Source organism: Macaca thibetana, chromosome 12 (genome assembly GCF_024542745.1).
Source record: "Macaca thibetana thibetana isolate TM-01 chromosome 12, ASM2454274v1, whole genome shotgun sequence".
NCBI lineage: Eukaryota > Metazoa > Chordata > Mammalia > Primates > Cercopithecidae > Macaca > Macaca thibetana.
This window is the reverse complement of record NC_065589.1, coordinates 21,046,252-21,071,652: the sequence shown is the minus strand read 5'-3', so window position 1 is coordinate 21,071,652 and position 25,401 is coordinate 21,046,252. Positions and strand designations below refer to the sequence as shown.

Sequence of the window (25,401 nt, the reverse complement as noted above, 5' to 3'; positions counted from 1 at the left end):
TGTTTGTTTTTTTAATTGTTTCAATCTTTTGCCTGAAATCCAGAGGCAATGGTGGATTTACTGCTTGTGAGTTCTCAGCGGTTCCTTGTGGTGGTCCAACAACCTCAAATTCACCTATTACAACAGCTACAATTTCAAGTGGCAACAGTTCAAATTTACTTATAAATGAAAAACTAGTATGTGTATTGTTTCAACCACTGAGCAGAGACCTGCAAATTAAGGGCAGGAAGAGTAGAGCTTGCCAAAGGAAGACAATTATCAGTTAATTAGTAGTGCTCCTGTCAGAACTTTGCTCTCTAATACCTTAAAAAAAAAAAAAAAAAGGCAATTGATTTTTTTGGCACCCTCACTACTCTTTACAGGGGAAAAGAAAATCCCACCATTCTGGTTTCAGTAATCCTAGGAAGACAGAGAGTAAATTTTATGGCTGGATTTCTCAAATATGCTATCATTTATAATAGTAGACAACTTTTCAAGAGTGTGTATTCAATTAAAAAATGTGTACATGTTCTCATTTTTAAAACATAGACAAATAACAAAACTAGAAAACAGACATGCTTTGCTTCTAACTCTTCCATGAACATTAAAAATAAAATAGCAAGTGGTATTTATGACTGAAGGCCCAAGAAAATGAAAGGAGATAGTACCATTTTCTTTGCATTCTACTTCCTAACACAAAGAATCTAATGGTAGGACAACTTGAATTCAGCAGAATTCACTGTGACTAAAGTAATCATTTCACTGTCATTATAGCTTTTAAACATAAGCCTAAAAGCAGCAAAACTTTTGGGGATCCTACTAGACTGCTAGGCAGCCTCAAATTTTTCATTAACATCTACAGTAACGCATTGATATAGATCTGTTATAAATCAGCTGAAGTATCTAACAAACATATGAATATAATTAGAAGGAACAAAAGATAGTTTTTAAAAAAATTGTATTCTGTGATAGCTCCACTTAAAGCTCCATGCAGTCCAATGAAGTACATAGAATCATTAATGCATCTTTTAACGGGTTTCCCAACTATGCACTGGAAAACTCTTAATGGATGGAAATGTTACTATGTGAAGGACCATAAGCCATAAAATTCTGTATCCTTTTCATTTGCTACCATTATAAAAGTTGAAACTAGGAGGGGTAAATGCCCTGTGGTGATGAAAATTTCTTTTTATCCAGTAAGCAATAAAATCACCAGTAATTTACTTATTTTAGGAAATTCATGTAAATCCAAAAATAGATTCCCATCTTCAAAAAAACCTACTCAGCATGCTTCTCTTCTCAGAACAATGGGAATATGGAAAAACACATTTATCAATGAAGGCACATAGACTATCTCTACAGAGTTCATGCAGGATAATTCAGGTCTAATATGAACTTTTCAGTCTGAACTTAATTGTCTAACCACATTGATCAATTCACCAGAATAGTGACAAATCCTCCCTTAGTTTTATATTTCACAATCAGTGTCAGCAACTCAATGTACTCTTGTAAGTGAATATTACCAAGAAAGTAGCTTTTTGCTACAACGATGTTATCAGGAGCCATCACTTTCCCTAACTCTCATGTCTTGCTTAGTTGTTCTTATAGACAAACAATGGATTGTCTCTGACTCTAATTTATATTTTCCTGGGTGATATTGTCAAATCAAGTTTGTTTTTTACTTTTTAAACATAACAACAACAAGAAATAAATGTCATTATCAGACCAAATTACTATCTCAAGTTAACAGTGAATAAAGACATTAAATGTCCTAACTGCAAGCAGAGATTTTAGAATGATCAAGACTCCATATGCTTTTACTCTCAGCTAGAAAGAACTTTCTAAAGACAATCAATCCATTCCTCACTGATAGATATCCAATTCATCCCTTTGCTCTATGCCTGAAAAAGTCATCAATTATAAAATCTAGAGATTAATTAAACTTTATAACTTGACACAATTTCTCAGTGGCTACTATGTATTTTGCAACGACTAATTCTTTTATATACAAATAAAATTTCATTTATCTTACAATAATGCTTAAAATGTTACATGCCTAATATTTAAGAAAAAGAAAAAACCTGCCTATATCCAGCCCATGAAAAGTACTCGGTTGTATACAATCAGCTCTGCATAGTTTTAAATAGACTTGAAGACAACCAAAATAAGTTTTGTGTCTAGAAAAAGTGACCAGGTGCTCTTTCAGCAGCTGAGGAGGAGGAGGAGGAGGAGGAGGAGGAGGAGGAGGAGGAGGAGAAGAAGAAGAAGAAGAAGAAGAAGAAGAAGAAGAAGAAGAAGAAGAAGAAGAAGAAGAAGAAGAAGAAGAAGAAGAAGAAGAAGAAGAAAAAGATGTCTGCAGCACATTAAATTGCAATAAAAGCTTTCTAGAAACTAGATAGACTATGGACTGTACCCTAAAATGTGTCAGTCCTTGCTTTCATATAGCTCACACATATATTTAGTGAAACAAGTCAGGTTCAAAATTTCATTAGATGTATATTCTCTTCAAACTTAAAAAGCAACCAGTAAGAAAAATGAGGCTGATTAAATTTATTACTACAAGTACTGATACTTTCCATCCTCAATTTTACCAGCAGTTCTAATACATTTTAACCTACCAAGCAATATCCCTGGTACATATAGCCTGGGAAAGCCTCGCCTCAATCAGTGACCTTTCCAGGGTATAGGATTAACAATGAGTCTGACTCTCACCAAGATAAAGCTGTACCTTTCTTCACATTCAAAGGATGAGGGCAATTGCCTGCAATCAGTGGTGAATACAGCCTGTCTACACTGCCAGAGGCCTGTCAATCACTCCTCCCTCCTTTAAAAAGATGGTTTTAAGGGCAGACTGGAATTTTTCAGCAGAGAACAAACCAATGACAGTCAAGTTCAGGCAGAAAAATAGGAAGACAGGGCAATCTGTTTTATTTCAGGTGGATTACAAAATTTGTTTGCAACAAGACAGCCTAAAATTCTCCATTTTCATGGCTATTTTCTTGCTTGGTCTTAGTTCTGAAATATGTCCTTGATAACAGACTCTATGAATCTTTATTTTAAAATCCTTCAATCTTTATTCAATGGACCAGTGTGGAGCCCATGCCAGGTTCTAGAATTACAGTTTTTGCCTAGTAAAGACTCCTAATCTTTCACCCCCATTGTTTTTAATCAATTGACTCGGCCAAAAACTATCAAGCCTGTGAAGGTAGGATGATTTGTTTAATTTTTAAAGGATTCGAGAGTTATTTCAGTTTGGCAGAAGTCAGTTACATGTTGTACTGTTTTCTTTCCAAAGCTGATTCATTCTGACTGGTGATTTAGGGGGAGTAGGAGAACGTGGCCATTGACCTGGTAAGATGGAGGCAGCAATGACAAGTGTTATAAATTTGAGAAGAAATGAAGTGATGCTTTCTTCAGACTTTATAATCCAGCCTACTCAATCCCCAAAGATTCTTCAAGGTTATAGACACTTAAACTTTTCATATTTAGCACCATGAATGCACAAGCTTGGGGTTTTTCTGACACAAGTTCACGTGACTGTCTCCCAGTGTGCAAGAGAACAGCAGCTGACTTAAGAGTGAGAGCAAGGTACAGAGCCTTCCTGCAGTTCATGCAGGTACAATTAGAAATGTCTTCTCTCTCGTATCTTTATTTATTCTTTTTTTTCATCTGGAAGCAGGACAATTGCTCTTAAATTAACCCTGTCAGGACTTCACGGCCATCACAGTAATAGGCATAAATTCTAATTTGGTCCCCGGATCATATTTCCTGTCGGTATTTTAGTTTTAAATAGGCATCTAAGTCTATGCCTCCACCAATCTCCTAATTTTGAAACCCCTTTCTGCCCTTTTGGCTTCTAGTTCTTCCATGACAGAGCTATCCAAAGGGAGTATAGGATTTCTCCAACAAAGCGTAATTCACTTCATAGGCCACAGCGGAAATCTGACCCCCTCACCACAATCAACAAGAATCAAGCCATTAGGACTCTCAGAAAGTTACTAATCACTCCTCTTTTACCCTTTGGATCAGAGAGCAACTCAGGACTTACCCCTCCTTCCAGAGGGCTTGCTATCCACCCAAGTTCTCCCTGAACAGATCTGGAATCCAGTAAGGTAACTGCAAAAAACAAAACAAAACAAAACAAAACAAAAGAAAAATAGATTAATTTCCAATTGCAAAAAGCCAGTAACACAAAAACCATTTGCTTGAGCGTTTCCATATGTGCTGAGGGCATGCATATCCAACACTGATCAAAACGTAAACTTGGGCTCACTTATGTAAATAATCATTACTCATTTGATCTTCTCCCCCTCTTTAAATCTGCAGGTTCTTATTTATTTAACTTGCTTAGCATTTAAAATTCCATCCTAGGACTCACTTGATTCATTTTTCTAAAAAGGATGAATAGAGAATCTGAAGTACAATTCAAAAAGATAAATACATCTATGTAGAGCGGTTGCACTCCAGAGCTAAATCTGCATTCATCTCTGTCTGGAATCTACCAGAATTATTTGTTTTTGCAAGTTTCAGATGACCACATAACTCATCAGGGTGACAGAGCCACAAGTGAATTCTCTCTTCTATCAGAGAGTATCCTATCCAAAGGGTCAGGCAAAGGCTCTCCCTAACATTTTCCCCTCCACAACCAAGTAAATAGTCCATGAATATGGTATCCGCTGTTTTTTTAAATATCAAAGTTTCAGAAAGAGGGAATGCCAGACGTGCAGAATCAGAATGCAAATGTACCTCAAGTAGTCTCTCTTTCTCAAGATGTGTTGGGGACAATCAGAGACTCGTCTTCCACCCCTAGGATATCACTGGCTTGAATTTTAGGTATGGAGTGCTGCCTAACGGCTTTAGTGTGCTTGTGCTACACCTAAGAGTGCGTCAAAGCTTGGGGGGAAGGGAGGACAGCCTACCGAGCTGCGGTCCCCCGCTCAGGCTAGAACAGCGCTAGGTAAGGGGAACATCCAAAAGGACGCAATGAATTCAAAACCTCTCTTTCCCACCGAGATCTGCAGTCCTGGGTGTCGAAAGGCCCACCTCAAAGGAAAACACTGGGTTATTAATTTGATCAGCCAGGCTGGCTCCTCAGGCTGGGGGAGGGGTGGGAATGGGAAGCCTTCCTCTGTGCTCATGCGCACCCCAACTCTCAAGCTTACCCCCAGGCCCCTGGATTCTGCCCACTTTCCCTCTCATTACACCTCAAAGTCAATGGAGTTAAAAATCAGTCTCTTTTCCCTAGTTTTCTCGGGGAGTCTGAATTCCTGGGGTCTGTTAATGATTTTAAAATGTAGAGCCTTCCCTGGGTCGCTCCTGCCTGGAGTTCCCACCCCCTTCCCTCCCCCACCCCCACCACCGCAACCCACCCCCTTCCCTCCCCCACCCCCACCACCGCAACCATTCTCTCCTCTCTGTCCCTAGAGAAAGGCCCGCTACATCCATTTGGATTTATGTAAGGTGGATTAGGGACACAAAGGAAACAATAAGACCCAATTTACAAAAAAAGGGAGGGAGTAGAAAGGGAGGGTAAAAGGGAGAAAAGGAAACGTGATGGGAATAGAAAGCAACAAAGTGAATTAATTTTTAAGGGGGAGATGGGGGAGATGGGGGAGGGGAGGGGAACAGACATCCCTCCCTCCCCTTCAACAGGAGCCTAGGGCTCTCAGCGCCTTTTTGTCTTGGGCTCCTAAGTTTTTCTCCTAAAAGAAAAAAAAAGGGGGGGGGGTTTAAAAAAAAGAAAGAAAGCAAACAGTCTCTACATCTGGGGCGAGAGAGGTCTCAGGGGACGTCCTAACAAGTGTGTGAAGTGGCCAGGAGAACGCGGGATCAACGATTCCGCTCAGGAGAATGAATAACCCTAGGGACCGAGGGGCGGCGGCGGCCGAGATGGCACCAGAACCACCAGAAGCCACGTCAGAAGGATAGGGGAGACCCAGAGGGTGAGAGAGCGCCCCTTTCCTCCCAAGCGACGTCTGTGGGCAGGTGTATAAATCTCTCAGAGCCTCCGTCTCTCCGGAGAGCTCCGGGTACCGGCTGAGCTAAGTTGGTTTTTGGCTCCCTCCTTCGGAACAGAGAAAACGATAGAGTGCACAGGGATGGATGGACGGATGTCTGGAGAGATGGTAAGATGAATGGATGGATGGATGGATGGATGGATGGATGGATGGATGGATGGATGAATGGGTGGATGGATGGACGGATGGAGGGACGGATGGACGGACGGACGGACAGATATATAGCTGGATGCATTATGGATGGATGCATGGACAGACGGACGGATGGATACACAGAGAGATGGATGGATGCAGAAATGGATGGATAGACGGATGGACGGACGTATGGATAGATGGATGCCGGAAAGGAGAAGAATGAGAGACAGATGTAAGACTAGATGCACGCAGGCCGATGTACGAGCATACTCTGGAACGCAGCACGAGCATACACTCGAACACACGCGCACACACTCAGGACATTTGCAAACAGACATACAATCCTCCGCGTCCGCTTCCACCCAGGCATTCGCGCACCTACATATACGCAGTTGCACGCGCGCGCGCACACACACAAGCACACACACGCAGACATGCACACACACGCAGACATGCACACACACATACATGCATGCGCGCGCGCGCGCGCACACACACACACACACACACACACCGTTCGCCTCTCCCTGGGTTTCTCAGTATCTAAATGATCACCGCCCCCCCCCCCCGCCGCCCCATCTCCCGACACAGACACACAGGCACATACAATCCTCCCAGCACGTCCGAACGGATGTACAGAAAACTGAGCACCCAGACGGGTCCCGTCGATCCCGCACGTTAGCTCTAAACAGTGTGCAATTCTGGGGCGAAAAGCTAAAACTCGACTGCGTTCAACTTGCCGGCGGGTTCCCCAAGTCTGCGGGGTGAAGAGCCCGGGCCCCTCAGGCCCGCAATGGCACCCTCGGGGCGCTGGGCTTGGTGAGGAGAAAGGTGTCTGACTCCAGGTGCTAGAAACCAGGTCACTGGCGCCTGACGAGCAGTGCCACGACCGCTGCGCTGCGGAGCAGGCCCCGCAGCCCGGTCCCGAGAAGCGCAGGGCTCGGGAAACTTTGCAGAAACCAGAGCTCGAAAGGCTTTCGCTAGAACCCGGGAGCACCAAGGCTTCACTGTGCTCCAGGCTGCGTTTTCCCCTCGCCCCGGGCTGGCTCCGGAGAGGACGTGGTTCTTGTAATTTTTTTTTTTTTTTTTTTCAAATCCTGGCGTTGCCTCCCGTGCATCCCCTCGGGGCGCCTCGAGCGGGCCTCGCTGGCGGATGCTGATAAACTTTGGCCTTTCGTTACAAACTTGGACAGACCCGCCGCGTGCACGGGTCACGGCCTCGGGGCAAGCTGCCCTGCAGTTCCCCGCTGCCCCTTCGCCAAGCCCCTCGCCCCGGTCCTCTTCTCCCGAATCGGGACGCACTGCTCACGCCGGGCTCCCCCCGCACCACCTGGCCCTGCGCTCTTGAGGACCCCTCACCCGCGATGGCCCCTCGCTGTCCCCGACCACAGAAAGGCCGTCCCGCTCTTACCTTCATTCGCGGGGTACACCCTGGAACCGGTGACAGCGTCGCAAATCCCGAAGAGACACGAAAAGAGGGCGAAATAGAAAATCCCAGCCATGGTTCGCCGGTGCCAACGCTGCTCCTGCCGCTTCTATCCCAGTGGAATAAATGCTTAAGTTAGGAGAGCAGCGGGCTGAAGACATTGCCAAGGGGGCGGGCCCGGCCGATGACGTGAGCCCGCCAGTCCGGGGCCCGCGGCCAATGGCGGCGCAGACGGGACAGCCGAGGCCCCGCCTTCACCGCGTAGGGCCCGCCCCAAGGTTCCGCCCCCTCCGGGCTCCGCGGGGCGCGAGGTCTCCCGGGGCTCGAGGGGGCGAGCACTGCCGGGTCCCCGCCCCCGCCTGCCGGAGGGAGCCAGCGGGATCCCCCACGTCACCTCGAAGGTCGAGCCCCTGGACGGCGGAGGGAGCTTCGAAAAGCTTGGAATTGACCGAGGGGAGCCAGAGAAGAGGTTGGCAACCTTTTCTCCCACCACGGGCAGTTTGAAATGGAGGAAAACGCTCTTTTATTGAAATAAAAGAAGTCTAACTTGACCTGTCCCTCTGCGGTTGCTTCTTTAGGAGGGTCGACTTGTCTGCGTCCAGCGCGCCCAGGCTGAGCTGCACACGCGCGCCTGCCACCGCCACCCTCTGCCGCCTTGCCCTGTTTTGTCTTTATGGCGCTTCCCCCTCTGAAATGCTCTTTGAGGGGAGTTTTGTGGCTCCATGACTTGCTTCTTCCCTGGCTCCCCAGATGCTTGGAGAGCGGGAACCTAGTCGGTCCCCAACTTCCAGCCCGCAGCAGGGCTCCGTCACTGTCTCCAGAGACTGAAGGAATGACTTTCTAGCAGTAAGGAAGTCCCCGCTGGCCCCGTCCCCTGTGCACACGCCGTGGACCTCGCCCAGGGCCCAGGACGCCCCGACAGGGCCTTGGGCTGCAGGAACCAATTGTGGATTTCCCGGGGGCAGCGTCGGGGGGAGTCCCTGGAACCGGGCCTGGGCTGTCCGGGAGCGGTGGGGGTAGAAGCGAAAGGCTTAAGTGTGGGTGCGGGGACCTGCAGCTGCACAGACAAGGCAGACAGGGACTGGGAAGTTGCCCGGAGCGGCTGCTGCAACTCCCCGCTCCAACCTAGCCGGGACAGCCCTCCCTGCCCCGGGAGACGACGGCGAGCAGGAGGACCCGCACAGCCCCTCCCGGCTGCTCCGGCCCCGGGGGCACTGGCACCATCGGGCTGTGGTCTGTCCCCCGATGCCCGAGCCGTGGACTCAGCCACCTAAGAGCGATCCGGCGACGGCAGCGCAGCCGGTGTCCCAGGGACCAGTCCCCAACGCCACTCGGTGCATTTCCTCAGGCGTTGGCAGAAGCACGGATTCCTAGCGATGAGGCCTCCCTTCCTCTTCCCAGGCTGCCCCTCCTCTGACTCCCTCCGGAGCAGGGCCGGGTTTTCCCGGGGAGCCTGGGTCCCGGCGGCCGGGCGGCCGCGGGGAGGTGGAGGCCCCTCTCCAACCCGGGCCGCAGCTCATCGTGAGCCAACCGCGCCACCTGCCGGCCAGATGCGGGAGTGTGCGGCCCCGGAGGAAGGGCGAGCGGACAAAGACCGCAACCCGCAACCCGCAACCCAGCAGAGAGGTGGTACGTGCGGTTGGGCGAGCTTTCCAGCCACCGCCAAGTCTCCTGCACTACTCCTACCGTGGGGCTGCGGGCAGCGCTCAAGAGGTCCCGGAGTCTGTCGTGACTCTCACCTGCTGGATTTCAAAAGATGGAATCGGAAAGCGTTTCAAGGAGAAACTCCTACCAAACCTTCGGGGGTTGCTTGAGTGGCTGCTCTCGGAAAAGCAGATCCTAAATAAAGCGGGAGGGGTGTAGGTCGGCGTGGAGGAGAGGACAGGTCTCGAGTCGCTGCTACGGTTTCAGGTCATTGGGCTCCGCAGCAGATCGTGTTTTCCCCCTTGGCTCGAGAGCTGCGCTGGTTTCTCATGCAAACTCAGAGCCGAGTTAATGACATGAGCAACTTTTACTTTTACATAAGATGAGCGCGCGTGCCGAGGCGCTGGGCGGCGGCTGTGTGAGTTGGTGGCCCAGAGGAACAGCTTGTGCGAGACTCTGGGCATTTCGGTTTCTAGATACAAGATTTGCTTAAATGTCACAGTCCAAAGAAGTGGATTTCAGTTATTGTAGTTACTGACTGCACACAAGTAAAAAGGCAAAAAAAAAAAAAAAAAAAAAAAAGTACTCGGGGGATATATGTATGTGTGTGTGCGTGCATAAATTATTTAAAACAATTGCACTAAATCCCTTTAAGAAATGCATTCCTAGGTTCTTTCATGTCTTTCTGAGTTTTACAGAAAAAGAAGACGAATATTGGTCCCTGTCATTTGGCACACAGATTCAAAAGAGAAAAGAGCAATCCGAATTCTTTTTGAAACCTTTTTAAACAATAGATGCTGGTTGCCTCTCTGCAGGAGCTTGAGTGTTGCATGTATCTGTGGTTGAAATGGGAAACTGACTGCCTGCATTGTTATCAACAGTAAAATTTCTAAAACATGTACCATTTTTTTCCCCAGGATATGCACATTGAATATTAAACTAAGTCTTTCCAGACACAGCTGCCTTAAAGCAAGGCATCATTTGCTAGAGTACATTCACTGACTTCCCCTTTTTTCTTCCTATGTTTTAGTTCAGGCCCCAAAGCAGCCCGATAATCAGGAGGACCAAGAAGCAGGAAACGCTTACTTGGAAAAACTGAACTATAACTTCCTCTTTAAATCACTTCTGGGCTGCAGATCAGAAATGAGCTGCTGAAAATTCCTCTGTCCATTGTGACTACCTAGAGAAAAGGTGTTCTAACCCAGCAGATACGATTCCTTGAAGAGTAAGGCACAATTTTAAAAATGATGGTGGCCTTTGTCCATCATCAATGCAGAAAACCTCCCACATTATAGGAAAACATCCTGGAGTTTTCAAATGTTGGACACTGTTTACAGCACATCAACGGAGTCATAAGGATACAACGGAATATCACACCTTTAAAAAGTACCTAAAATCACCTAATTTTACAATAAAATTGCTTTACTCTTGAGTAAAACAAGTCTCTTACTACTGTAAAATTTGGGGGTTATTTTGAATCCACTAAGAAATACGTCAAAACGTATCTGCTTACACACTTAATAAAAATAGTAATTGAATAATCCAAAAACAATGATATACTTTTTTTTGCACAGTGCCTACCACAAACGTTTGAGCTACAAAGTACCTTGTAAATGCTGAATTGAAGTAAGATTGAATTCCAGAGGTGTTTTTAATCTGTAAAACACATTTGTAAATAGCACCAAGCATCCTAGGGTTTCCACCTCTGCGTGGAGGGTCAATTTCACCAAAGTAAAGAGAAAGGAGCCTTTGACCTGTAGACAAATAGGCAGTGATAAGGAGGGTTTGTGAATGACTGGAGAGACAGAGAGAATAAGATGAATCCACTCTGCTTTTTCTAGGCATCCTGGTGGACTCTTTGTGAATAAAATGGAACCTGCCCATAATGCTCCAATGACTCCCTGAGTTATCTTTAGAGAACCAGAACTTTCAATTCAGACAACCCCGATTTGATATTTTAGCAGGGCTTTTTCTAGCTGTGTGTCTTTAAGTTACTTGACCTCTCTGAGATATGCTTTTCTCATTTACAAATCATAGATCATTAACATTGTATGATTCTTCTAAATACTGAATGAATGTTACAGAGCTTCTGGTATAGTACCTGGTGTGTGGTAGCCAGCTGTTATTACTCATTTTTATTTTTATTTTTTATTTTTATGAGACAGCGTCTCACTCAGATCACCCAGGCTGGAACGCAGTGGTGTGATTATGGCTCATCACAGCCTCACCCTCTCCAGGCTCAGGTGGTACTCTCCCCTCAGCCTCCTGGATACCTAGAACTACAGATGTGTGCCACAACACCCAGTTAATTTTTTGTATTTTTAGTAGAGATGGGGTTTCACCATGTCGCCCAGGCTGGTCTCAGAATCCTGGGCTCAAGCAATCCTCCTGCCTCATCCTCCTAAAGTGCTGGGATTATAGTCATGAGCCACTATGCCTGGCTATTATTTCTCTAAAATAATATTTAATTAATAAGTATTCACATTTTGAAATGGGAAATCATTTGTTCGGCTTGAATTGTTCCTTCCACAAGGAAACCAAGCACTGTGATTTACCTTTTGTGCTCCATGAGAAAAAGATGCCTTATTTTATAAATTCCTGAGTAGGGAAGAGAAATAAATTCTAAATTCTTCTCTTCTTTTATGGTTGATTTATGACAGCTGACATCCAACTCTTATATTCCTAGGTAATTCCACTGGATTGTGACCTAGATGCTATACTTGTCTTCAAATAGAATGGTGTAAAAAATGTGTGAAAGAAGGTGTGAGGAATCCAAAGTCCCACAACCCAGTGATAATGAATAACCAAAGCTCTACCTAATGAAATTCCCACCTTCCCACCGTTGTTAGAAAACGCTTCTACCACAAGCTACTGCATCTTAAATATACTAATTTGACACAACAATTGGTGGGCTTCCGGAAGCCCCCAGGAAACCCAACTGGAGAGTTCATCCTTTGATGTCAAGGCTTTGATGCTATTTCTTATGCAAATAAGAAGCAGGACACTTCTGAGCCCTTTACACCTGAGTGGGAAAAAAAATGGCTGCAGAGCTCAGGTCTTCATGGATCAAGAGGATGAGAGAGCAAGCCAAAGCAAGAGACCTTTTTTGTTTGTTTGTTTTAAATTTTTTATAAGTTGTTGGGGTAAAGGTGATATTTGACTACGTGAGTAAGTTCTTTAGTGGAGTTTTGTGAGACCGTGGTGCACCCATCACCGGCGCAGTATATGTGGCTCCATATTTGTTGTCTTTTATCCCTCACCCCTTCCTCTCTTCCCCCCAAGTCCCCAAAGACCATTGTATTATTCTTATACCTTTGCATCCTCATAGCTTAGTTCCCACGTATCAGTGAGAACTTACGATGTTTGGTGTTCCATTCCTGAGTTACATCAATTAGAATGGTAGGCTCTCTTGCATCACTGAGGTGAGGAGGGGCAGACAAGAAGGCTGCAGTTCTCAAGGCAGCAAGACTTTTCTAAAACTTCATTTGATGGCGTCCTTGAAGTTTATTCCGTTCTAACAAACATTTCTTCAATGTCTGCTATGTACCAAATCCCACATGAGGAAGAGGTCAGAAGATCGAGACCATCCTGGCCAACATGGTGAGACCCTGTCTCTACTAAAAATACAAAAATTAGCAGGGCATGGTGGCGGCCGCCTGTAATCCCAGCTACTCGGGAGGCCGAGGCAGGAGATTCACTTGAACCCAGGAGGCGGAGATTGCAGAGATTGTAGAGAGCCTAGATTGCGCCACTGCCCTCCCACCTGATGACAGAGTGAGACTCTGCCTCAACAACAACAACAAAGATTTCTTTCTAGTCATGACCATATGTGATATCCACCACATAGGGTTGTGCGGGCCAGAAACTATCAGGGACCTATCACCTCCTGGGGCCCAAGACGGAGGAGGAGAGATAGAGAAGGCATGTGCCAAGATGCTCAGTTCAGTTCTGTAATAACTCTAGATCCCTCTCAGGAACATTTTGCAGAGACAATGTGTCCTTCTGGAGGAGAAATTAGAGGAGATAATTTGCATCTCTTTTTGGCTGCATTGAGAAAATGAGTTAAACATCAGAACAATTTTATGTTTTAGGCATGAAAGCCATTCCCCAAAAGAAGTGTAAAATGCTTTTTACTTGAAACCTTTCAGTATAACACCTCTGAACTGAAGTTCACTCATTCTAACTCAAAATGTCAATATAAAGCTGCAAGCCCCAGCTATTAAATATTTTACCTATTAATCACTTGAATATTTAATAGCCATGTGACGTTGCGGTTATCAAAAGAGCTTTGGAATTATAGCTGTGTTATGATGAAAAACAAATAATATATGTGGCATATGTGTGATATATGTGTGAATAAAATAAAGCTGACACAATTTTTTTAGCCACTTTTATTTTTTAGACAGAGTCTCACTGTGTCACCCAGGTTGACCGGATTGCAGTGGTGCAATCTTGGCTCACTGCAACCTCTACATCCAGGGCTCAAGCGATCCTCCTATCTCAGGCTCCTGAGTAACTGGGACCACAAGCACATGCCACCATGCCCTGCTCAGTTTTAATATTTTTTTGTAAAGATGGGGGTCTTACTGTGTTGCCCAGGCTACTCTTCAACTCCTGGTCCCAAGCAATCCTCCTGCCTCGGCCTCTCAAAGTGTTGGGCTTACAGGCATGAGCCACCAGCCATTTTAGCCACTCTTAAGAGAGAAATAATTGTCCAATCAGAGCACCAATTTATAGAGGTATTGCAATAGTGTTCTGACAAACGATGTGTAATTGCAATACAATGTTGTCAGAAAGAAAATAATAATATGACTATGAACAGAATTTATGATTTGTTACATAATGACAATGTAAGTTTGGAAACCTAACTTTTCCTTCCGCCATCATAATCTAAATCATTTACAAAGCACTTATGTTCCAAACATATATTTTGTAATTTCAAAGATCTCTGAATATTCTAAGGATATCTAAAATGACAGCTAATGCATTTCTTTATGTATAGTACAAATCCTTTAAATGCTTGCTTAGATAATGCAGTAAGTGCACTTATAAAGAAAATGTTACTTTTGAAATCAAATTTATATCTTATTTCTTTAATCTAACCATTTATACCAGTTACTAAATAAGAATAGCCTTTTCCCTGCTAAAGATTATGCCTTCTGACCATTTATTCAAATGGACTAAAGAGGGAACTCAGTCAAAACTCCAAGAAACATAGTATAGGCTTTTTTCCTAAATTTTATAGTACTTGGCTCCACTGAAAATTAGTGAAACCTTATTAAAATCAGTTGAACATAAACTCTCTAAATATAGAAATACCAAAGTGACATTTATAAATATGGTTTGGTTAAAACTGACATTTTGGGGGGGCTTTCTGGACATACTACATTTAAAAACAATGAAGAATTTATCTAAAATAAGTGTTAACTCAGGAGTCTACAGACAAAGATATGTCATACAACTTTACAGTGTAAAGTGATATGTGGAATCACTTTCTCTTCGACCTTGACTATCTCTGCACAAATAAATGGGCTTAATTCAGACAAACAATGTGTTATTTGAAGTAAGAAGGTAAAAAGAAATTCAGTTAGTAATGGATCATTTGATTCAAACTGACATTTAAAGTATCTCCATTCAACCATTTGTTTTTCTTCATATTCAACTCCATACGTATATGCACCCCAGGTTTTTCTTTTGCAGAAGGAGTTAAAAATAAGGCATTAAAATATAGAAGATGATATTTCCACACTATCGATTATTTAAATCTGTGGCTCTATATAAAAGTAGTTTTTTTTTTTTTTTTTTTTTTGTTTTTTTTTTTTGAGACAAAGTTTCACTCTTGTTCTCCAGGCTGGAGTGCAATGGTGCGATCTCAGCTCACTGCAACCTCCGCCTCCCAGGTTCAAGAGATTATCCTGCCTCAGCCTCCCAAGTAGCTGGGATTACAGCCGCCTGCCACCACACCCAGATAATTTGTGCATTTTAGTTTCACCATGTTGGCCAGGCTGGTCCCGAACTCCTGACCTCGGGTGATCTGCCCGCCTCAGCCTCCCAAGGTGCTGGGATTACAGGCCTGAGCCACCGTGCCCAGCTTAAAAGTAGCTTTTTAAGAAAGATCATCCTTAGCCATCTCTGGCTGAATTGCAGATTATGTTGTCCCAGTTTAGTATAAATTTTTCTGCAATATAACATATTTGTACATTATAAATATTACAGGATTTATCTCCTGAAATTTAATGCTTCTCTTTGACACTCAGGATTAACATGTATAGAACCACCCTTTATGTCTATCACCTTTCTCTCCTGCAGCTCTGCTTTAAAATAAATTGGAACCAAAACATACACATGTGATTATGAGAGCTATTCCAACATACATTAAGAGTAAGGTCCCATGGCTGCAACTTCAACCTGCCTATTTATATTACATTAGACACCTATCAGAGGTAATTGAACATTGGCAGGAAATTAATCAAGTCTGTTCCATTAAATGGTCAGTTTGCTGCAGCTCAGGAAAGCTGGCCCCATTTCCTCTGTGTCTCATTATGTTCTCATCTGAAACTTGTATAGTTTTCATTCACATTGTTGCAATTTAAAATACTCTGATAAATGCCTAGTTGTGTCCGTATTATTTACGGGTTACCCTGGTTAACATAATGAGTGAACTAAATTTGCAATGCAGAAATCATTGCACAGGTAGAAATCACAACAAATTGCAAAAGTAGTGAGGATTTTCAGGGTGCTTTGGGTCTTCCCACCTCTAGCTTTCTTTAGCAATACACTTCTTTTGGCACTTTACAATATGTGTATGCATGGGTTATAGATAGCCATCTATTTATAAAATAGGGAACTTGTTTTAAAAATCTGACTTAGATTAAGAATAAGATTAGCCAGCTTTAAACCTCTTATACATAAGTACTTCACGTGGTTAACAATCACTGTGGGCTAGCTCTAAGAGAACCTTCCTCTTGCTGTATTCTGACTTAATCTGCTCAGTTCCTTTACTTTTTCCATGTCCACCTACACACCACTGTCCATTTTCCTGCAACCTTTTTGCTGTCAGTCAAGTGACAGCCTTGGATAGAATCTTTGTGTGTCAAGACCTCCTGAGGCCCAGCACCACATTTAGAGGGAAAAAGGGAAGGGTTGCAGAAACACAAGGGATTCTTCAAAAGCTGGGGGTGGGAGACTATTAGTGGGAGGGTTTTGGTGCATAGCTCCTTCTGAAACTGCTTTCTCAAACACACACAAAAATGCAAACACATATACCAAAGCCCCACATCTGCAGCCTAGCACCAATGTAATGTAAAATCATCCTGGAAGCCAAACATTCCAAGACTTGTTGAGGCAAAGAATAAAGCATCCTTGCTGTACTTTAACAGGGGTTGAAGCCCAAGAATAGACCTAGTTTCTCTCCTAATGTGAGTGATCAGATGTGTCTAGCTTTCCCTTTCTTGGATTGACTGACTCTTAGCTGACCTGTAAGTACTAACATCTCTTCCTAAAATTACTCGGGAACATTTGTTTTTGCTAATTGGAGAGAAGCAGGAGGAATGTTCTGCTTATTACTTGGTACAGATTTCGCCCTGTATAATGTAATGTCTTAATATTGGAGGGAGGTTGCATCTCATAATACGAAGCCACACTTTTAAGACCTTTTTATTTGTAACAGTACATTACTTCCTGAAAAGTCAGATAGGTCATCAATACAAATTAGGTTCTGATCTCTAGAAAAAGAGCCTGAATTGAGACATAGGCCTTATTTTAATTACTTTGCTTTTAGTTGGTGCCATCTGCATTCTGATTATAGAGCCTCTTAAAATTTGACTTCATATTCCTGATCAGCTAAAGTTACGGGATCTTTATACAAAATGTTCCAAGTTTTCACTAAAAACACCAGCAACCTGATATTCTCTAAAAAAAAAAAGAAGAAGAGATTATTTTCACTTTGTCACTAGAAACAAAATATATTTGCTTCTGTCTCAATTAAGGCACATGTCACCTAAAATATTTAATATGTTATAAGATAATAATATACTAAAATGAACTTTTTACATTAGCCATACTCAAGTTTGACTTTTCTTGTGTTTCTATTTCTATGTTTCTTTTACTGGAGGTAAGAAGGTATGAAAGTAAAAACTGTGAATGATATAAATTTGAATATTATGGTTTATCTACCTATATAAATTGTCTGTTTTGTCGTCTGTCTCTTGCAACAATTGAGTTTCTCATCTAGCAAGGCAAAAGGCAAGCAGCAGTAGTTATTCAGGGGAAAGAATATAACCAATAAACCTGAGCAAATAACTTTATAACCCTGGAGCTTATTTGGGATGTTAACACAGATGCTTGGCAAATCCATGGGGAATGTTTGGCAAATGTTTGAATCATCAATGCCTTAAACTTGTTAAGCGTAAAGCTAATAATTACCAAGAAAATAATTTTGTGATTTTTTTTTCCTGAACATAGTTAATCTCTAAAAACAGTGCTTCTTTTTAATACGTAGTATAAAAATGGAAAAAGTCTATGAAATGCAAAGAAGGCAAGAAGGCTGGGAAATTATGTGTGCGCGCACACACACACACACACACGACTGAAGTGTTGCAGAGATAGTAAAGCTTTCAACGTTTAAAATTAAAGCCATATTATTGATTATTCTCAGTTTACATATATTCTTCTTCAAAGATAATTTACCTATTTATAATTCTGTAATATGTTTTGCTATTAGTATTCTGATAAAACACATGCATAATTAAAATCTAGTATCATTTACAGTTCAACTTTTTTGATGGTTAATTTTCAAAATGATGAACTTGTTGAGAATAAACGAAATAGTATTTGGAATTAGTATTTTAAAGCTCTGGAAACTCCCAATAAATTATACTCGGCTATGGATACAGGCTCTTAGTAAGTTGTCTTCTTTAGTAAGATAATGCCAAGAATAATATTGGTCTTTAGAATTCAATTTGGGTTGGTTTGGTGTATTTCAATACAAAGTGTACCCGGAGATTATCTGTACAAATATCACACATGTGCACACACGGGCACAAACTCACACAAACCCAGAAATACTCTGTAAGCCACAGAGGTTCATTATTTCCAAAGAATATGCCTGCTAAGTAATACTTCTTAGCTTCTAACTCGGAATAAAAGCAATTTATATAAAGGAGGGGGAAGGATGTTGGTTATTAAAGAAAAAATAGACTTCTTAAAAGTCAGCACCTGTATAAAATTGCCTCTTTAAGCCTCAAGAAAAGTTATTGATTTTCCTTTTTAAATCCATATTATTAAATTTCTCTTTAATTCTTTCTTTACTGTGGAATACATATATTTTTTCCATATACGTTCAGTGTATTTCATTTGGGAAATAATAACCATAAAGATAAGTTTTGGAATGTATACAGTATAGAGGGATATTTTGCTACATATATTTTCATAAATGATTAGGCTGTAACTAATCCATGAAATAAAATTTAAGGAGCTGATGGTGAAAAATTTCCCAAAACTTTGGGAGGTTTACTTTTTATCTGTGCTCGCATAGAATTTGCATAGACTTTCTTTATGGGGGCCCATTCATTATAGCCATTGAAGAAACACATTTAAATTTTCATGAAGTTACTTGCTTGCTGCTACACGAAAGTGAATGGACTTGTGTTATATTATATTGGACAAATGTGCCCACTTCTGTGAACAGAATATCGCATTACATTTCCTATTGTTGCTGCAGTCAGCTTTGGATTTCACGAGCTTGAGGACTGTTTTCCAAAGCTGCAGACATTTTCTGCTTCTTCTAGCTGGTTATTTGCCCATGACAAAGAGAGGAAAGGCATAAATCCCCAAACACACACGAATAGCTTAGCTGATTGTTAGCAACTGTGCTTAAAAGTTTGATGGTTTTGAATAGCCAATTGATGGTTAAAATGAGGTTTAGAGAAACTAGCGCTTTTTCCCATTTTTACCTTTGTTCTCACTTTTTCCAGGAGTCAAAGATAATTTAAAATCGGCTGACCTCAAAAAATGTTGTCAGAATTAAGCATTACCTAAAAATTGATTTCTTCTTGGAGATGGCATAGAAGACTCACAAACAAATGTAATGTTGGCAGTTTTGATCATTTGACAGTAGCTTTGATTGCCCGTGACATGTGATTTGTAACTTTATGGAGACACATTTTACTTCAGTGCTTTAAGGACAAAATAGGGGACGGAGTCATTTGGAAGACCCTCGTTGACTATTTGAATTCAGTTCATCTCAACTCTCACGTTCTCTGCTTCTCATCTCCCACACAGTAATTCTCTTAACCCTTATTACGTTCTAGGAGGGAAACGTATGTTTACGTGAGAGCTTCAGTTTCTTCGTCTGTAAAATGGGGCTAACAATAGTGACTAACTCAGGATTGTTATAAGAACTAAGTGAGACACTCTATATAAAGTCGTAAACAGAGTGCTTGACACAAAATAATTGTTTGCAGTTAATATTTTTGCACCTTAATTTGTGGTTCAATGGGTGAAGTCATAGGTAATTTCAATAAATCATTAAAAAAAGAACCATACATTTTTATTATTTAATATAATTGAAAGATTTTTAAGAGTCTCACAAGTACTTTTCTACTGAAGAGTACTGTTTCCATTTGTCGTTAGTCCTTTTCCTTTGTTCTTTTATTATAAATTGACAATTCATAATTGTATATATTTATGGGATACAAAGTGATGTTATAACTTATGAATACAATGTGGAATAATTAAGTTAAGTTAATTAACATATCTATCACCTCAAATACTTATCATTTTTGGGGATGAAAACATTTGAAATTTACTCTTGTGGTAATTTTGAAATGTACAATACATGATTATTAATTATATTAACCACGCTATGCAATGAATTAAAAAAAAACACTTATTCCTCCTGTCTAACTGAGATTTTGTACCCTTTGTCAAACATTTTCTTTTTTTTTTTTTTTTTTGATACAGAATCTTGCTCTGTCGCTCAGGCTGGAGTGCAGTGGCATGACCTTGGCTCGCTGCAACATCTGGCTCCCAGGTTCAAGCGATTCCCCTGCCTCAACCTCCCGAGTAGCTGGGATCCCAGGCACACACTACCACACCTGGCTAATTTTTGTATTTTTAGGAGAGATGGGGTTTCACCATGTTGGCCAGGCTGGTCTTAATCTCCAAGTGATCCATCTGCCTTGGCCTCCCAAAGTGCTGGGATTACAGGCATGAGCCACCGCACCTGACCTCAGTATTTTCTTATTCTCCCCACCCCCAGGCTCTGTAACCATCTTGCTACTCTTTGCTTCTATGAGTTTGATTGTTTTAGATTCCACATATAGGTGAAAATATTCAGTATTTGTTTTTCTGTGCCTGGCTTATTTCACTTAGCGTAATGTTCTCCAATTCCATCCACATGGTTGCAAATGACAGAATTTTCTTCTTTTTAAGGACTGAATAGTATTTCATTCTGAATAGATGCCACATTTTCTTTATCCATTCATCTGTTGATGGACACTTAGGTTGATTCTATAACATGGGTATTGTGAATAATGTTGCAATGAAGACAGGAGTGCAGACATACTGAGTTCAAACCTTTTGGATAAATACCCAGAAGTGGGATTTCTGGATAACACGGTAATTCTAATTGTAGTTTGTGAGGAACTTCCATATGGTTTTCTGTAATGTCTATACTAATTTATATTCCCACCAACAGTGTAAAAAGGTTCCATTTTCTCCACATAGTTATTAGTCTTATCAGCGATGGCTGTACTGTTAGTCCACAGGGAATCATCTCCTTCCCATGCACTGTCTCTTGCAGGGATTAATTTATTTTTTATATTTAGATATTTTATGTTAGATTTTACTTGTTGCAGAATGCGTGTGTGTATGTGTGTACATGTCTGCAAGCTGTCTCTTTGCCTGGCTAGCAGCGAGAACCACAGATTCTTTTCACATCTTTTCACATCTGAAATTTACATTGAAATACAGATATCAGTCAAAATTGCTCTCTTCCAAACAAAGACAATACAATGTTAATTAACAGAAAGTGTATTATGCTTAAAATATAACAAAGCAGAACATGGAAATCAAACAAGTTAGCTCAAGGTACTACAAAAACATGTTAAATAATGAAAGGAATATCACATTAGAAGGCAAGAGCCCTAGATTCTGTATTGTTTGATGTTGGACAAGCAGATGCATCTCTTTAAGCTTTAAGTTCTAATCTAGATCATCTTGATGGTCCCTTTCAACTCTAATACAATAACATAATCTTAGCTCTTTCAATTTCCACATATTTTCCTTGGGGAAGAATCAAGTTTCATATTCAGTCACTTCAAGGTAACTTTCTACTATTTATAAAGAAAGCAAAAATCGAACCAGGTCATATACAACTTGATGTTTTTGTACGTAAATCCCTTATTTTCTGTAAAAATTCTATAAGGAGAATAGCTGAATCCTATTTTATATTTTATATAAAAAGGTCTGTTTTCCAAAGTTTCTTGTCTGAAAACTCAAATTTATTAAAAAACACAAACTACTCTGTGTATTTAACTTTTATTATAATGTTAACCTTTATTACGTTTATGAATGCAAGCTGTGGTTCCATAGCTCTCACAACTACAGGGTCTTCATAAATAAAGCAAACCACTTAGATCTGCATATTTCAAATAGCAAGACAATAAGCAAACCAGCAGATGGATGCATTTTTAATTAGTCAACCCATTGCTATCTTTTGGTAAGAAAATTCTCTTGCAGGTTGTAACAAAATCCTTCATTGGGTGGAAAAAGAAGTACAATCTCAGAATCACATGTTTTCTAAGAGAATTATATATTTCAGTACTTTGATAACCTATTCAGATTTTGTATGGTGATAAATTAAACTAAATGATTGGTGTAAAAACAAATCAAGCAAAATAATTTAAGGTTATTGTAAATTTGAGAGATGAATAAAATTGCCATCAGTATCTAGTTTCTTTTATGTTTTAACTGAGTTAAGTAAGCCAATATGATCCAATTCAATTCAAGGCTGTTTTTGAAATATTGTGAGAAAAGATTCTACAATATTATGCTTCAATTTTTAATTTGTATTATACTGACAAATAAGTTTGGGAAAAGATGCTCTTTGCTTTGGAAAAACTGCTATAAAAATGAGAAGATAATATTTATCACAAGAAGCCAGATGCAAAACTGTGAAAGGCTTTCAGAGATTATATTGGGTAGTTCCCAATATTAAATGAGTATCTTTTTCTAAAAAGAAAAAATATAGTCTATCAGATTATCTCTTCATATGCACCGAGTAAAGGGAATGGATAAATGAAGTAATTATTTTGATAATCCAGGCACTTAAAACTTTTCTCTGAAATATCCACATGATTGATATGATAATTTTGACTGAATTAGTCAAATTGCTCTTTCACAGTTTGCCTTCTCATTACATGAGTAGATACAATCTAAGTGTGGTTGTAACATTTATAAATGCGGAACACTAAACGCATAGCTTACAGTACCTTTCAAGAGTCAACCAATTGTATATAATCACTTACCTTATGGCAACATAGGTAGTCACAATTTATCATCCTCTTCTTCAAAAGCACTTACTTAGGACTTTTCCTCTGGGACCCTGTAGCAGTGCCATAGAAAACATTTCAATGTATGACACTCGACCATTCTAACCACTCAGTTATTGCCAACTACTGTGGCATATACATATATGAAATATAGGTAACAGTGCAAACCCTGAGCAAATAGTTAAATGAATAATGTTTTCCACGATAATTAGTCCATTTAACAAAATGTGTTAATATCAAAATAGTATATACTTCTGCAGAAGCCACAAAAAAAGGCATCAATCCTAAATTGAAAGTTTAACGGGATGTTTCTATAGCAAATCTGATAACAGTTTGCTAAAATTTTTATTTAATATGACTACATTTTTATTTTTTTCCAGTTAGAAATACAGAGTAGAGGGGACTAGAGGGAAATACAAAGGCTCCAACTGATCTATTAATATTAGCAAACTCACTGTAAGAAACCGAAAGTGCCTCCTTGAATCTAGTTTCATCATCTCAATGAAAATTATGTATATAAAACTAGATTTACCTTTTGCCTTCAGAAAATGAAGGAGGAACAGATTTGTTGATTATGGCTAGAAAGATGAGAAAGATGCTTTAATATTATTAAATGAGAGAAGGCAGAAGACCTATATAACATAATTTTTCTTCTTTTTCACTGAGATGAAGAGATGGACTTTCAAACTGAAAAGAAACAGGAAGGAAAAAAGATTGAAAACTTAAGCAGTCAATAATTGGGTACTGTGTTAGATGCCAGGCTATGGTATTGACTAAAGCAGAAACAATTTCTCCAGGATGAAAGGAAAAAAAGAAAATAAAGAGAAATCTTAAATGACTATAAATCTTTGAGTACAATCCAACTCCCTCTCAAGAAAATAAGTCAACTTACATGTGCAATTGTGGATATGGTTGATGGTCTTTAAAACACATTGAGAATGAAAGAGATATGAAAAAACTGGCGAGTGACAAACGGCATCTTGGTATTTGAAGAGTGAAAAGGCTGGGTTATAGAAACTACAAACTGGTGAGATTAATGATTATCTCTGGGAAAACGTCCTAATAATCCTAACAGATTATTAAACAGATAGCTTAGCAACTTGTAGAGAAGAAAAAGGTAATTATGAAACATCAGAATTGTTTGTTTTTTTAAACATTTTGAGATGGAGACTCGTTCTGTCACCCAGGCTGGAGTGCGGTGGCGTGATCTCAGCTCACTGCAACCTCCATCTCCCTGGTTCAAGTGATTCTCCTGCCTCAGCCTCTAGAGCAGCTGGGATTACAAGCATGCACCACCATGCCAGGCTAATTTTTGTATTTTTAGTGGAGACGGGGTTCTACAATGTTGGCCAGGCTGGTCTCCAACTCCTGACCTCAAGTTATCTGCGCACCTTGACCTCCCAAAGTGCTGGAATTACAGGCATGAGCCACGGCGCCTGTCCGGGCATCAGAATTGTTACACTAAATTCAACTCGTACCTTGGTAAAAAAAAAAAAAAAAAAAAAAAAAAAAAAAAAAAAAAACCAAAAAATTGGCCCACATAGTAGGCCAATAAAGAGTTGTTAACTGCTATTATTTTCTGGTGGAATAATTTGGTCAGATAACATCATCATCTATCTTGATTTTAGAAAGACAGTTGACAAAATCTCTCATATCTTTTTTTTTTTTTTTTTTGAAACGGAGTCTTGCTCTGTCGCCCGAAAATCTCTCATATCTTAATGGGTAAGATGGTTCTGTCTAGTTCAACACACTTATCAGTGACTAAGAAGACATCAAAAGCATGTTTATCATATCTTTGGTACATAACTGAGAAGAATAGCTAATTCACTGAGCAAGAACCAGACTTAAAATTCTCCTCATGCACCGGAAGAGTAGAATAAAGCCCCAAAGTGAAATTTTACTAAGATAAACATAAAGTCCTGGGTTTATATTTTTAGAAGGTCAATTACGTAAGTCCATGAAAAGAAGCTACGACTTTATATCAGCTGATGTGAGAAAAGATCTGTTAAGTTTAGCTCAACGTGTTTCAACAACAGGATGGAGAAGATGATAAGTCAAACGCAGCTTTAGGTTCACTAAACCAAACCCTAATGTCCAGATGGAGAGAGGGGATGGTCCACGGCAGCTTTGCAACTGTCGTTGGCGCTCTACTTCCGGAGTCCACATTTTTACAGGACATTGACAAATGACAAAAATCTAGGGGAGGATCACAAGAAAGGTTGAGCCTCGAGGCCATGTCTTACGAGAAACTGTTGAGGGGAATGGGTAACGTTTAACAGAGAGAAGAAAAGCTTGGCAGACCATGACGGCAGTCCCCCAGTAAAGGGAGAGTTGTCATCCGGAAGAGGAGCACCCTCACTTGATTTTGTTCCAAGGGCAGAACTAAAAACAGCAGGTAGCTTTTTTAAAAAAAAATGTTTATGTATTCATGTTTTGAGACAGGGTCTCACTCTGTTGTCCAGGGTGGTCTTGAACTCCTGGGCTCAAGTGATCCTCTTATTTCCGGAGTAGCTGACACTACAGGCACGTGCCACCACACCCAGCCAGCAGGTAACTTTATAGAAACAGCAGATTTCTTATCAATATAAGGAAAAACCGTCTTAGAATTTGAGGTTTTCTGTATCTGCTACTCTGTTAAGTAGTGGCC

At 40.9% G+C, this 25,401-nt stretch overlaps 1 protein-coding gene across 1 annotated transcript in view; it reads right to left on the bottom strand.

The window, feature by feature from the left end:
• EPHA4 (EPH receptor A4) overlaps nucleotides 1-9,364 on the bottom strand; it is a 156,946-nt gene extending 147,582 nt beyond the window's left edge. The window contains exons 1-3 of the mRNA XM_050752480.1: nucleotides 9,297-9,364; nucleotides 7,543-7,666; nucleotides 4,028-4,095 (exon numbers count right to left, since the gene is read on the bottom strand). Of these exons, the coding sequence (XP_050608437.1) occupies nucleotides 4,028-4,095; nucleotides 7,543-7,633 (159 nt within the window). The 5' untranslated portion in view covers nucleotides 7,634-7,666; nucleotides 9,297-9,364. The remainder of the gene's footprint in view (nucleotides 1-4,027; nucleotides 4,096-7,542; nucleotides 7,667-9,296) is intronic.
• Between the last annotated feature and the right edge of the window lie 16,037 nt (nucleotides 9,365-25,401).